This window comes from Chiroxiphia lanceolata, chromosome 9 (genome assembly GCF_009829145.1).
Source record: "Chiroxiphia lanceolata isolate bChiLan1 chromosome 9, bChiLan1.pri, whole genome shotgun sequence".
NCBI lineage: Eukaryota > Metazoa > Chordata > Aves > Passeriformes > Pipridae > Chiroxiphia > Chiroxiphia lanceolata.
Window position 1 is genome coordinate 27,212,160 of NC_045645.1, and position 13,426 is coordinate 27,225,585.

The 13,426-nt window shown below is 49.6% G+C and overlaps 1 protein-coding gene across 3 annotated transcripts; it reads left to right on the forward strand.

Annotated features, from left to right (window-relative positions):
• Nucleotides 1–2,402: 2,402 nt before the first annotated feature.
• On the forward strand, nucleotides 2,403–10,414 carry LOC116791134 (torsin-1A-interacting protein 2-like). Of its 3 annotated transcripts, none has more exons than XM_032696852.1 (6): nucleotides 2,403–2,581; nucleotides 3,446–3,646; nucleotides 5,293–5,589; nucleotides 5,737–6,057; nucleotides 6,462–6,626; nucleotides 7,406–10,414. In XM_032696852.1, the coding sequence occupies exons 2-6, from the start codon at nucleotides 3,613–3,615 to the stop codon at nucleotides 8,167–8,169; spliced, it is 1,581 nt and encodes a 526-aa protein (XP_032552743.1). In that variant the 5' UTR covers nucleotides 2,403–2,581; nucleotides 3,446–3,612; the 3' UTR covers nucleotides 8,170–10,414. The 3 variants fall into 3 exon arrangements, with proteins under 3 accessions (XP_032552743.1, XP_032552746.1, XP_032552744.1); XM_032696855.1 differs by having other exon boundaries at nucleotides 2,405–2,581; nucleotides 6,462–6,560; XM_032696853.1 differs by lacking the exon at nucleotides 2,403–2,581 and adding an exon at nucleotides 2,652–3,125.
• The last annotated feature ends 3,012 nt before the right edge of the window (nucleotides 10,415–13,426 follow it).

The following is a 13,426-nucleotide window of genomic DNA, read 5'->3' on the forward strand; positions in this document are numbered from 1 at the left end:
TACACACTGAAAAAGTCAGGATGGAGGAAGATGATACTGACCCCTGTAATGGCAGTTACTTCATCTACAATGTTCCAGAACATGTGTGCTCACATTTGTGATGTTACTTGTTTTGCAGGGTTGTAAGTGTTGGTAGATGTGTGTGTGTTCTTTGCACTCCAGCAGGAAGCTGGGTGAGGGAAGTGCCACTCACTGTTGCCTTCTGTGACTGTCTTCTCTGTACATTAATTTAAAAATAAAAACTATTTTAATGCTTTACTAAGACACCATAAATGTTCCATTTTTACCAAGAAGTGAGTATTTGTGAGAGAAGTTATGCATACTTCCTACTGTACCAGCAGTAAATACTGTCATTCTTTTCAGACCTAAAAGCAGAACATACACACTGAGCAATGTTTTCTAAAGCAAAAATTAAAGAGGATGTAACAAATACCACATCAGTAGGTTTTAAAGTACAGCTGAGCCATCTATGCAGTTCAAATTAAGTAGAAAAAAGACCAATCAGCTCATGATTCCTGACCAGGGGAACTCCACCTACAGTATTGCTTTATTCACAAGTTTCCAAAGAAAGTTACCAAAGTATCACCTTGTGTAAATATTTCCATAGCATGTCCTTTATATTTCACCTACTCACCATTGATTCTTCTACAGATTGAGAGAAAACATTATCCCAATTTAAATTAAATTCTCCCTCAAACTTACTTAGAAAAGACCAGATCTATTAGGTTGCAATTCTGTATATCCACTCCCATCCCGTGAATTCCTGTTTTCCTTTTGCTAAAGGGAAAAAAAAAAAAAGTCAATGTAACATAATATCAAGATCCTTTTTTGTAACAGTTTTGTGATGACTTCATGCCTTAGCCCAACCACTTAATTTTCCTGCCAAACAGCTTTTTGGGAGCAGGTTCTCAACCCCCAGAGACTGAAGGGACCCCCTGATTTTGTCACACGTTTGCCACTGTTTTCATGACACTCGTGCTTCTGTGGGAAGGGCGGTCCCTCAGCCCTGACTGCCTCTGGTGATGAAGGAGCTGGATGGTTGTAGGGACAGAGGGATGTAAAATACCTTGATTTTTTGTGAAGCCCTTGACACCCGCAGCTCCTCTCTGCCATTCCTTGGCTGTTCCTTACTGAAGCAGATGAAGGCAGGATGTGAGATGGATGCCAGCCAGGAGCAGGGCCCTCTAGGTGACCTTGGCCTCTGTGAACCAGCCACATTGATTTTTGTCCTTCCTGCTTTGCCACTCCCCAGGTTTTACAGCCTCTGCTGCACCCAATGAGAGGTTGTTCACGATGTGCAGAGTCTGCCCACAGACACGTCACCTCCTCATCACCTTCCTGATAGGACCAGCGTTGGTATTGATACCTGTGCACATGCTGACACCCCTGGGACACGTGACACACACGTTTTTTTGAGCCCTCTGACACTGTCTCTGTGTCAGTAAGGGTTCTTAAACACAGCACAAAGACATATTTTTTTTCTGCCCTTTGGAACCCAATCTGTTCTACAAGTACTAGTAAGGGGAGGATTTAGTCAAATTAAAACGAAGTCAAATCAAACACATTAGTCACATCCTCCCCTTCAGCCCTCTGGTCTCCAGATTGAGGGGTCCCAGCCATTCAGTGCCTGCCATTGAGTGGCTGCTCCTTCCCAGCACCGTTTCAGTTGCCTTTTCCTGTGTTTTGTCTCAGCCATTTGTTGCTGGGCTCCTCCGGGGTTGCTGGTGAAAAGGCTGCAAGCTGAGTTCGAGGGGGTTTGCTATCTCTGTGCTACTGCTCCTTGTGCTGATGCCTTGCCCCTGGCATGCTCCATGCTCCTGCTTTCCATGATATATGTCCTGGGCAGGGGGAAATAGGGAAGGAGTTGGAACCTACCTGTCCCCTGCGCTAGCACCTCAATTTAGAACATAATTTTTTTCGGGAAAACATTGCCGAAATGAGGCCAGGGGCAGATAAACACACTCTCAGACCTTCCCCCTAGTTGCAGTCTTTCGACCACACGGGAAGGGGGCGCTGGGGGGGCTCCCCATCCTTTTCCCACCAGGCTGATGCTAAAGATCCTCCATTTCATATTCTTGAGCCCCCAGCCTCCCTGCACTGATACAGCGCGACATTTCCAGAGTCTGGGCTTTGCTACCTACGTTTTTGCGTTGTTTTCCTCGTGGCACTTTTCATAAATCAACTCTCAAACCGGTTCTCTCCTCACCCTCATTTCCTCGTTTCGATCCGCAGCGCTGTTACCTAACGCAGGAAGGTGCCGCTCATCCAGCGTGCCTGGAGGAAACGGCACAACCACAGAGTCGTAGAAATACAGACAAAAAAAAACAAACAAAAAAAAAGAAAAGAGAAACGATTGTTTCCGGAACGCTCCGGAGAACGGCTGTGGAAAGGAAAACTACAGCTCCCAGCAGGCTGCCGGGAGCCGGGGAAGGGCAGAGTTCACCGTCACGTTTCCAGCGGAGGATTCAGGGGGTGTGTTGGTGCCCTGCCACCACCAGAGCCAAAGGGCCTCTGGGAAGGGCAAGCGGAAAAGCCAGCTCTGCTTTTCTTCACCGCCCTGACCGGCTCCGACCCTGCCCGGGTAAGCGTCCGACTCCACAGGACACTTTGTTTCCCTGACTTCTTTCTCCTGCCGGAGCGTCACCAGCGGGAACAGCGCAGGGAGGGCAGGGACGAGAGCCGGGCGGCAGAGCAGCGATTGTACCCCCCTCCCTCCAAATCGCGTCTCTAAGCGAGAAAACTCCGCTGTAGGGGCAGTGCAGGGGGGGATGAGGTGCCCCCCCTGTGCTGGAAGAGCTGCTGAGGAGGCTCCTGGGGCGGGATTTTTGTACAGAAATCCGCGCGAACCGCGGGGAAAGTTCTTCGGGAGTTTTCCATGCCGCCCGGTTGCGCTTCTGAAAGCCACCAACTTTTCTCGGGTTACGCCAGCGAGCCCGCCTCCGTCCTGTCCCAAAAAAGCGCTTTAGCAGGGTGGGAAGGATCTCTGGAAGGGTGCAGGAGAGCCAGGCTGCGGCTCCGGGCTCGCAACACCCGGGCAGGGCTCTGCTGAGGCCGCGGGGTGTTTGTGCCAGCGGCCTCACCTTCGGCACCGCTGTCTCCTGATACAACATGCTGGAGGCAGGAAGGTAAGTACAGCAGGGTCACTGCTCTGTGTGGACCGGGCTGTGAGATTCCAGGTGCCCTGCCAAGCCCCGGACTCCAGGCCTGCCATCTCGGAGTCCATCTGGATGAGAAACCGGTGCCTCACCCCACTGGCGCGTCCCGAGACAAACGCGCATTAACCCCTGAATTACTTGTAGCTTGATGGGAAGCAAAATAGCTGACAGCCCCTGGGCTGAAGGTTCCTGGTTATGGGTGACACCCACCCTTTTTCACCTTGGGAATCATGGAGGGAGGAGCCTCTTCCTCCACCGTGAATCACCGCTCCTGTGTTTCTGCTTATCAGGTTTATGGGCGTTTAGTTGGAATTCCCGAGACCAGGACGGGATGGTGTCTGTGAGGGGGTTAGGACTTGGTCAGCCACTCGAACAGCGGGGAGAAACAGCTCCGTATGACCGAAGGAGAAAGTGAAACGAAACACTGCAGAAGCCACAGCTCCAGGGGAAACAGAAAATGGAAGAGAATCCAAGAGAGGATCTGTCTGGAGGTAAGGGAATCCCTATGCTTACTCCATCTACTAGGAAAATTCCTTTGCAAGAAGTATTTAACAGTGACATGGGAAACTGAAGCAAAATAAAAATAAAATAATCCTGTCTTTTCCAGGCCAAGAAAAGCAAGTTGCTATATTTTTTTAATAGGGTGAAAGATGAACAAGTTACTTTCAGTTTTAGATTCCCATCTGCAACAGGTTTAGACTCTGTGTCCAGGATGGCAGCACAAGGAGGTCTAAAGATCCAGGCTGGGAGAGCTTTCTTCCATGAACCCCAGTGCTTCCCGTCTACAGATGCCTAAATAATAAGCCAGTTCTCCACCACCTATAGATGAGAAACCTCTGGACGAGGCAGGGCAAGTTTGTGTCCAGCTTGAATAGCAGGATATCTCCAGGTTCCTCATGTTTCACTTTCTGCTGTGTAGTTACATTCTCCAGGAGCTTTGTTATGACAATATACATACCAGTATGTCAGTGATACCGTGATGCCATCACCAGCTCAGGTCTGTCCTAGGCACTCAGAGGTGTTCCTGTAATAATCAGCAACAAAGAATGTAAAAATCGTATTCTGACACATGCCAAGTGCAGCTTTTTCTCTCTTCTCAAATTAGAAGGAAGTTCCTTGCCATTTTTATCAGTCTTTATTCTAATTGTAGCATAATCACTTTCTGTTATTATAATGCTTGATCATTTGTAAGCAATTTTTCACAAATAGCGGCTGAAATTTGAGCTGCACTGTTTGGTTCTTTAAGATCTAGAATATGTCACAAATGCTCATGTTCAGCTTCAGAATCTGTCTATTGAATTATGCTCCAGTGTTTGCTTTTAATTATATGTTGTCATAGCTCTTAGGGAGAGCTCCAGGACAGGAGCAGAGACAGAGCACAAGCAGAATTATCATTTCAGACAGATGCTTGAAGTGCACTGGCATAACTGCACTCAACATCAGCCTTAGAAATTCTTCAAATCCACCGCTATCTGTAAAAATCCCTTATCTGTGGAAGATGTGGTAACGTATCACACCACTTAACGAAGGAATTGCCTGCCCACCCCACTGAGGACGCAGGCTGGGATTGAATTAACTTTAGCACAGCAGCCTGTACAGTGCTGTGGTTTGGATTTGTGGGTTTACAGAAGAAAATGTTGATAACACAGCAGTGTTTTGGCTATTACTGGAAAGTGCTGGCGCAGCATCAAGGCTTTCTCTTCCCCCCCACCCTTCCCTTGCCAAGCAAATAACCTGGGGTGTGTTTATTGGGCAGGGACCCAAGGTGGGCAAAGGGTTGTTGAGTACAGTGTAGCATCACACTCAGCAGCAAAAACTGGGGCACAGGAAGAAAGGGAGAAAGGGGGATGGCTTCCAAGGTGGCCATTGCTGGGAGACTGTCCTGGCATCATTGCAGGAGGTGGTGAGTGCTTGTCTGTCAATCTGTCGTGATTCCTCACCCTTCCCTTCACTCATTCAGCTGTTTGGATCTCAACCCATGAGTTTTCTCACTTCTGGTCACTACTCTCTGCCCTGTCTCACTGGGGGTAGATGTTTCTGCAGTGCAAGAGCTGGGAGTTTTAAGGTTGGTGGTAAAGCACTGGGCATTCCTGACTCCTGTGTGGCTCACTGGGCTTGTGAACTCTGATCCCAACAGCTGGGCCAGCCCAAGGTGAGGTGGAAAACACAGCAGAGCATCCTGTGCACCAAGAGCCCACCCAGGAAACACTCGAGCAGCCAGTGACAAGCAGGTCTGAGACCTCCTGCAAACCAGAGCAGGACTCTGCAGTGCATGAACCAACTGCTGGTGGAGGAGAGACAACACTGCTGGGTTTAGCTGGCCCCACACTGGAGGAGAAGGCTCCCCAGGAAACTGAAATATTGCTGGAAGAACCTGGGAAGACAAAAGATGGTGCCTCAGAAAGATCCCGGGAAGAAAAGGACTTGGATGAAGGTGAGTCTCTCCCCATCCCTGTGTACAGCATTTCCAAAATGCTGATAACCTTGGCCTTTGCTTAGAGGAGGCAGAGCAGGAAAAAGAGTTGTTGGTTCTCGGGCTGAAAGAAACTAAATGGAGGTCTGCAAATTTTATTCCCCACAGCTGGGCTGGCCCCTTGTAAAATGGACAGCAAAGGAGACAGCCCTGTCCACCAGGAAACACGGGAGAACCAGGAGACAACCAGTCAGTGTGAAAGCTGCTACAAAGCAGAGGAAGATGCTTTATCAGCAAGCAAGTCACTGAGCTCTGACAGTAAAGTGACACATTTGGATGTCACTGCCACGGAAGATGTCATCAAGGACCTCTTGGCAGAGAGGAGCACCAGTGCCTCTCTCCCAGTGCAGGAGCCAGAGGAGCACATAGAGCAAGAAACACGGGAGATCGGATCCCAAGGCACATTAAGGAAAAGACATGGGACCAAAGGTGAGCTGGTGGCTGCACACTGCTGCTCTTCCACCGTGCACATGCCTGCACTTCCCATGGGCATTAGAGCCATGGTATGGTGAGATCCCTACTGCCCATTGTCAGTTTTCCAGAGTGAAGCAGGAAAGAAGGTATAAGAAATTAACTGGCTTCTCTCTTTCTCTCTCCTTTCACTCCTCCTTTTCTTTCTTTGAAAGGCATGAAACCACACTGCACTCTGCACTGTCTTTCTCCTTGCCCAGCCCCAAAACCAAAGAGCCAAGACTCAGAGCAGTATTAACCCAAAGCAATATTCACTTCTAACTCTTCCCTCAGCTGGTTGCTTCCGGCAGCATTTGCTTTTCTTACTACAGCTCATTTTACCTGTTCCCTCAACAGTGTCACCTTTCTTTCTCTTACTGCAGGGCACACAGCCCCAAACCCAGAGGCTCAGTCCTGCCTGCAGAACGTCACCACCCAAAACACAGAGCAGGAGAAGCCCAAGAAGTCCCTCGTGCTGAAAGGTGAGGAAAAGAAGCTTCCCTTGCATGTTACTCACCGACCAGAAGGCACTGATCCTCCAGGAACAAGTAATGAAGCACATTTAATTCTTTTTCTCTCTTGGGACCTTTCAAAGCCTTTTCTGAGGGTTTGAGGGAAAAACCATCCCCTTAAATACAGGCCCAGTTTCAGCAGCTTTTCCTCCAGCTCTCCAGCCTCAGAAGAAGGCATATCATGTTCAGGGTACTGGGAGTGCCCTGGGATGTTCTGGGAGGTCTGGGGTTTCTACACTAATGGTCCTCCAGTCCTGCCCTGTGTCACAGGGCTCTAAGCAGGAATTGTGATCCTCATTGTGCCACGTATGCCTCCTGTTAAAAAGAGACCCTGCTTTGGCATGGAGAAGGACACAAGCTGTTATCTGGACCTTGCTGTCCTCTGTTTTCTGAGCAGAACCACGATGGCCTTTGTTCACCCCGCAAGGCTCAGAGGGGGGCAGTGGTCACAGCACTTTAGCTGGGTCAGACACCTCCATGTGTGGTGTTCTGAATGGCCACAAACCCTAAAGAAAACAGAGGAGGGGGAAGGAGAAGGAAGCTTGTGGCCAGCTGCAATTTCCTCAGGAAATTCTGCACAAAGCTGTAGCCTTGAATCCATCCCTGGAGCTGCAGCCCCCTCGCCTGGTGTGTAGGAGCATGGGTCTCACAACAGCCCCTTCACCACTCCTGGCCAATCTGATCCACTTCCCCAGAGCAGGGGGGCAGGTCTTAGAGGGGAAAAAGAGCCATCATAGCTACCTTCCAGCATGTCACTGCAGGTCACTTGTGACTGACTTCTGTTCCCCATCCCGTGTCTCTCCCCTGTTGAACAGGGCTTGGCATCATGGGCCTCATATTGCTCGGCTTCTGCATATTCTGCTTCGGCAACCCGACCTCCAGTTCCCAGCAAACCCTCAAGAGCGCCACAGAGGCATTCCTTTTCCAGTTCAACCAGCTGGAGAAGAGGTTTCCGGGGCAGAGCCCTTACCTTTGGAGTCGTGGGAGCAAGGTCCTGAAGAAGCACCTGAACTCATCCCACCACACGCAGCCGGCCATCATCATCCTGACGGCCGCCCGCGCGGGCGAGCAGACCTTGCGATGCCTCAGCACCCACGTGGCCGACTCCTACTCGGCTGCCCTGCATGCCAGCACGGTGCAGATCGACGGCAGGGATAAATCCAGGCTCCAGAGTGACCGGGCCAAGCTGGAGGTGGACAAGGAGCTGAGCTCGGCGTTCGACGCCGGGGGCCGCGCCGCGGTGATTCACCGCTTCGAGCTGCTGCCGGCGGGGGCCACCCTCATCTTCTACAAGTACTGCGACCACGAGAGCGCGGCCTTCAAGGACGTGGCCCTGCTGCTGACGGTGCTGCTGGAGGAGGAGGTGCTGGAGACCCACATCAGCCTCCCGCAGCTGGAAGAGAGAGTCCATGACTTCCTCTGGGACAAGTTCATCACCACCAGGACCCCCGGCTCCTACGACCACATGGACTCCGACAAGCTGAGTGGGCTGTGGAGCCGCATCGCCCACCTAGTCCTACCCATCCACCCGGAGCAGAGCATTGAGAAGGGGGGCTGCCATGCCCACGCCAAACCCTAGGCACAAAGGCAGCCAGAGCCCTGGGGAGGGTTGGAAAGATGGCCCTGGCTGGCTCTGGTGCAGGCAGAGGCACAACCAGTGTTATTTCTCTTCACTTTGTTTCTCGTGTCATCCTGGGAAGAGTTTGACAGGTACGAGTTGATCCAGGTCGTTTGGGCAGCTGATGCTTGGAGGTGATAGATCACACACTTCCTTCTGGCAGGTGGGAAGAGTGAGCATTTTAGCCTGCTAGTTGCACAGGGAAACATCAGTGTCTGGAGAGGCAGGAGGGAAAAACAGGACTTTGCAGGTAGTGTTTCTGTCAGGAAATACATGAATAATGTACACAACAATGGACAGAAAGATACTGCAATTCAGTAGCTCTTTCATCTCTCCTTGCCCCTCAGCTTGCCAGTGTCATATACATCAGTCTCACCATACACTTATCCAGAAGGTTCCTCTATCTTTGCAGAGAGCTGCTGGAACGCAGACAGGTCAAATTCCCCAAAGCCCAGCATTTTGAAGGCACGCTTCAAAAAGAAAACCAGTTTGCTAGTCAAGGGTTTGACCAGTCAGCCCCAACAGAGTCCCACTTGCACACCCTGACTGACACCTAGCAAAGCCCAGATCCTGAATATAGGATGTTCCAACCATCCTGCAATTCAGAGATTCCCTAAACATCAACCACAAGAAATGTCAGGTTTTCAGCACTTAAACACTGCACTAACAGAGGGGATCCCATATGCCAGAGAACAAGCTCCAAAACCAGAGAACAATGAAACGTTTTGCTGTTGCTTAGATTGTGTGAAGCACTGTATTTCTTATTCTTTTACACAGGTAAAAGAATAAGAAATACAGTGCAACTTAATGCTACCTCTTTTTTAAAAGAAGTCCACTTGATCCCTTTGCCACACAAAGTTTGTGACTCTCTCCTTGGGCTGGTGCATCAGCTTTGGTCCTGCAGGACAGATTGCTCTTCACCCAGATCTCTGATCTGTGTGCAGGGCTGGGAGCCTCTGCCAGCCTCTTCCCAGGTGACTTTTTCTTAATGAACCTAGATGTTAACACTGATATTTCAAACATGTAACATAGCACACCAGGTCCTTGCCTTCCAAGGTTACATTTGCCTCCCTGCCAGGCAGATGGAGCTCTGGAATACAGTAAAGCAACTAGGAGGGGAGCTGGTAAAGAGAAAATATCTGCCATTAACACTACAAATCCTTAACAAAGCAGGCTGGTTTCTTACCGTGCCTCCTCTTCTGCACAGAAGTCCTAGAGACACTGTGGGGCAGAGCAGTCAACTCAGGGAACACCTGGGGGATAGCTGCTGGTTACAGCATTTATAATAACCCAGCAGGCAGCCCCAGTGTCAGCCCCACGTGCCTGTGGAGCAGGAGCAGCTGTCACAGATCGTGGCTCATTTCCATAGTGCAGCACAGACTGAGGCCTTGCAGAGCCAGGCTCTGTATCTGAACGAGAACAAATCGAGGACACGATGGTGTTTCTCAGAAGCTGCATCTCTGAGTGCCCCTTACAGCAACTGGACCCTGGCCTCGGATGGATCTCCTGCCAACAGTGCCTTGCTGATCTGCTCCACCAAAGGCTGGGCTGAGGCACAGCCCTGTGCCCTAAAACCACAGCCTGTCTCTTCTTTCCCCCTGCTGTGTGCCTTGACCTGTCTCAGGAGATTTGTGGCCATTAACTTGGAGGAGGGGACAAAACAAAGGAAAAGGGAGGGTTATTTGTTCTGAGCAAAGAACAGACTTTTTGGTTGGGTGGAGACATGAAGACAAGACCATGGGGGTTTTAACCGTGACAAACACTGGGCTAGATGTGAGAGCTGCCTGCTGGAGCCCAACTTAGCAGGGCAGCCCAGGGCATGGTTTTGTACAGCATACAGGTTGCTTCCTCCCCTCCCTCCTTTCTATTGCTATACACTACTTTGGTAACAGAAAACACTGTATCTTGCTCTGCACAGTTCAGTGTGGGTATTGATGTAAGAACCAGCAGAGCATTAATCATGGTCTGCCCATATTTTGATAGAAATCTCTATTTTAACGTTATCTCAGTTTCACAAACTGTGTTTGCAATGCCTAGCCAAGGTATGCAAAGGCAGCTCCACACTGCCTGGGCACATCACCATGTCACCCACCTGAGCTCTTCCAATACAGAAATATTTTTATGACCTTTGAAAGACAGAATATCTGCTTGCTTCTGAAACAGGACTTCTATTTAAAAATAAATGATGAGATTGTGAAAGAAACCAGCCAAGTGAGACTGGAGTTTTGTCTTATTCTGTTCTTTTTTCCTAGCTATTTTCATAAGCAAAAGAGATCATCATATTGGACAAAGTTCTATTTAGGTCAGGGCTGTAGTTGTGCAAACAAAGTGAATATTTGTTGCTCCTGGAAAAACTCCAAACAGCATTTTTCTCAGTTGTTTGGGACAAATATTTACAGCTTTCCCCAACTAAGCCAAAATTAAAAACAAACCCCCAAAGAGTTGCTGAATTCAACCCAGGCTGAAACACACTGGGGGTTTGCATAATACTCAGTGATGATAATGAAACTGAAATCCACCGACAACTGAAATGTTTTAGAAATACAGAAAGCAAATATTTCTCATTTCAACACTTGATGTCTCACAACCTCAGCACACACTAGGTTTTACTTTTGTGGTGAAATACTTTGCTGAGCTCTGGCCTAAAGAGAGAGAGGGCTGGAGGGGGGGAAAATAAAGGAAAAAAAAGAGGATTTACCCTGTTATTCTGGATATTCTTCAGTCTCTGTCCAGGCCCTGACAACCTAAATACTCATCACATTGGCATCTGCTTTCACATAGATGTTTATGTGATCCATTGCCAGAGGTAAACATCAGTCATCTCCTGTTGTCTGATGCCAGAGGACAAGAATTGGTCCTAGGCCAAAGATTCAGATAAAAATCCAGTATCACCACTGGATAGTACCGGGGCTGGTCCTGGGGTCACTTCAGAGGGGACAGTACGACCCCCAGCAAGGTTTCTACCAAGCCCTGTGCTCCAGCACATGCTTCCCTGGGGCACAGGCACAGCAGCTGCAGAGCCCCTGGCAGGGGAGACCAGCAGGTGACACAGAGGTGTCACAGCCAAGAGCAGATAAACTAAAGTTCCCCCTTCCCATCAGTTCTCTGATGGCTGTGACAGGTCAGCACAAGGCCAGGATGGAGCAGGACACGGCCCAGCTCTGCAGCATCGCAGGTAAATTATTCCTCCCAGGCACCAATCCATCACCCCACAGCTGGTAATCTCTCTGGGAGCACCTATCCCTGCTCACACACACATCACCCAAGCACAGCAAGGCCGCAGGTTTGGCTGGGGCTTATCAGTTGCCTACTTTTATGTCAATTATAAAACAAAATTCATTTTCAAGTCTTTATGTACCAAACCCCCCCTGAAATTTAAAAAAAAAAAATCCTGTTTTTTTTTTTTTAATTGTCTTATTAAACAATGCATCATTCCCCCCCAACTCTCTCCCCTTTTTCTAGTCCCAGTCTGCAGCAGCAGTTCTACAGGGAAGCATATGCTGCCACAAAGTGCTCGACAACCTTAAAAACCACCTTGAAAATAACACAGTAGCTCAACTGAGGGGCAAACCCAGTTTGGAAGGCCAGTCTGGACCGCTCAGCGCTGATTATCCATGTGACCCTGCGAGGTGACATTACCTTGTCATCCCCAACCCTGCCCTTTGACAGGCATATGATGTCACATCTCTTCTCACCCCTTTGCACCAGCACGGGCTGAAGCTGGCAGAAGGCAGGATGCAGAGAGAAGGAATGAACCCAGCTCAGCCGCGTCTCTCCTGTCGAGCTTTAACCCCGTGAGCCCTCCTGCAGCCCCGTGCACAGGCTCCGCTGCCACAGGGCTGCTCCCTCGGGGGTCACTCTGAGGCCAACAAAGCCTCCATTGTAAGAGAGGTTTGCAGATAATGGGAGCTTAAATCTGTGTTCATCTCCCACCTTCGACTCTGCGGGGGAGCAGCCGCACAATGAACCGCACAAAGGATCTTGGCCTCAGCCTGCGGGATGTGGATCTGAGAGCCTGCGATGAAAAGGCTCGAAGAATTCAGCTTGCAAGTGCGTTCCCCACACAGGGAGGGGGGAAAGTCATGGTAGGCATCCCACTGGGCTCTCCCCGCTGTGGCCGGACTGTGCAGTTACGCTCAGGCTGAGGAGAGGCTCTGCAGATCCCTCATGAGGGCACTCAAGAGCTGAGGATCCTCTCCTTTCCAGAGGCAGTACACTTTAATTCCCTTCCTGACTGCGTTTGGAAGGTTGCTGGAGAAACGGCTGGCGGATGGAACCAAATTCAATGAAACAAGAGGATGAAATAATCCCAGGCAACTTCCAGGGAGGCAGAGAATGAGTACGAATCAGTCCCCTGCAAGCAGCCCATGTGTCTGAAGGTGGCTGGCACCAACAGTGAAAAACACTGGCTATAGAGAGACTCTTGGGACGAAATCAGGGGGCTCTGCTCTTGAGTGCTCTGCTCAACCTCGTGAATCCTTTAAACATTGCCTGGTGGTAATACAGACCTGCTTATGAAACAGGGAAGCAGCTGGGGAAAAGCCCCTTGTAATGGTAGGGCTGAATGCAAAACCACAAAGGGCTGCCAAGCTCACATGTAATGTGTCCCACATCAGAACCAACTGGCCCAGTTAGAAAGTGGCAGCTTTACTTTATGATCTGAATAAAGACAGTAGGAAAAAAAACACAAACTGGGAGAGGTGGATTGGAAATGATTACGAGACTGGAATTAACTTATTAGCTTTGTTAGCAAGGTTTAAAATTAATTAATCAGTTAAGTAACACTATCAAACCTTCCCATACACTGCTTACCGTGGGAGGTGTCTCAAGACTACAAGGGAACATTTATCTCCCATGCCCTTGATCCCACATTGACTGAGAGCATTCAAAACCTCCACTGCACCTTGAGAAATAAGAGCACTGTTTAAATTCAGGATGTGAAACGAGAAGCAGCATTTAACACTGTCTTGTTGCCTTCCACACTGCGCTTGTATCACTCCTTGTGAGCACAAGAGGCTCAGGAGTGATGAAAGGGGATGAAAGCAGGACTAGCAAGAAGGGTCAGGAGAGAGGGGGCACAGAAGGGCCTGGAGGGGAGAGAATCACAGGCCACCTGGATTTGCCCTGCCACGCTCCCTTAGAGAATCCCATGCAGATCCCTCTCTCCAAATCACCTCCGTACTGAGCTGCACTCCATAGCCTGCTTCTGCCTGCCAGG

Coding starts and splice junctions, on each gene's coding strand:
- LOC116791134 (XM_032696852.1), top strand. CDS start 3,613: ATGGAAGAGAATCCAAGAGAGGATCTGTCTGGAG. Junction 5,590..5,736: donor AGAAAAGGACTTGGATGAAG/GTGAGTCTCTCC, acceptor TATTCCCCACAG/CTGGGCTGGCCCCTTGTAAA. Junction 6,627..7,405: donor CACTGATCCTCCAGGAACAA/GTAATGAAGCAC, acceptor CCTGTTGAACAG/GGCTTGGCATCATGGGCCTC.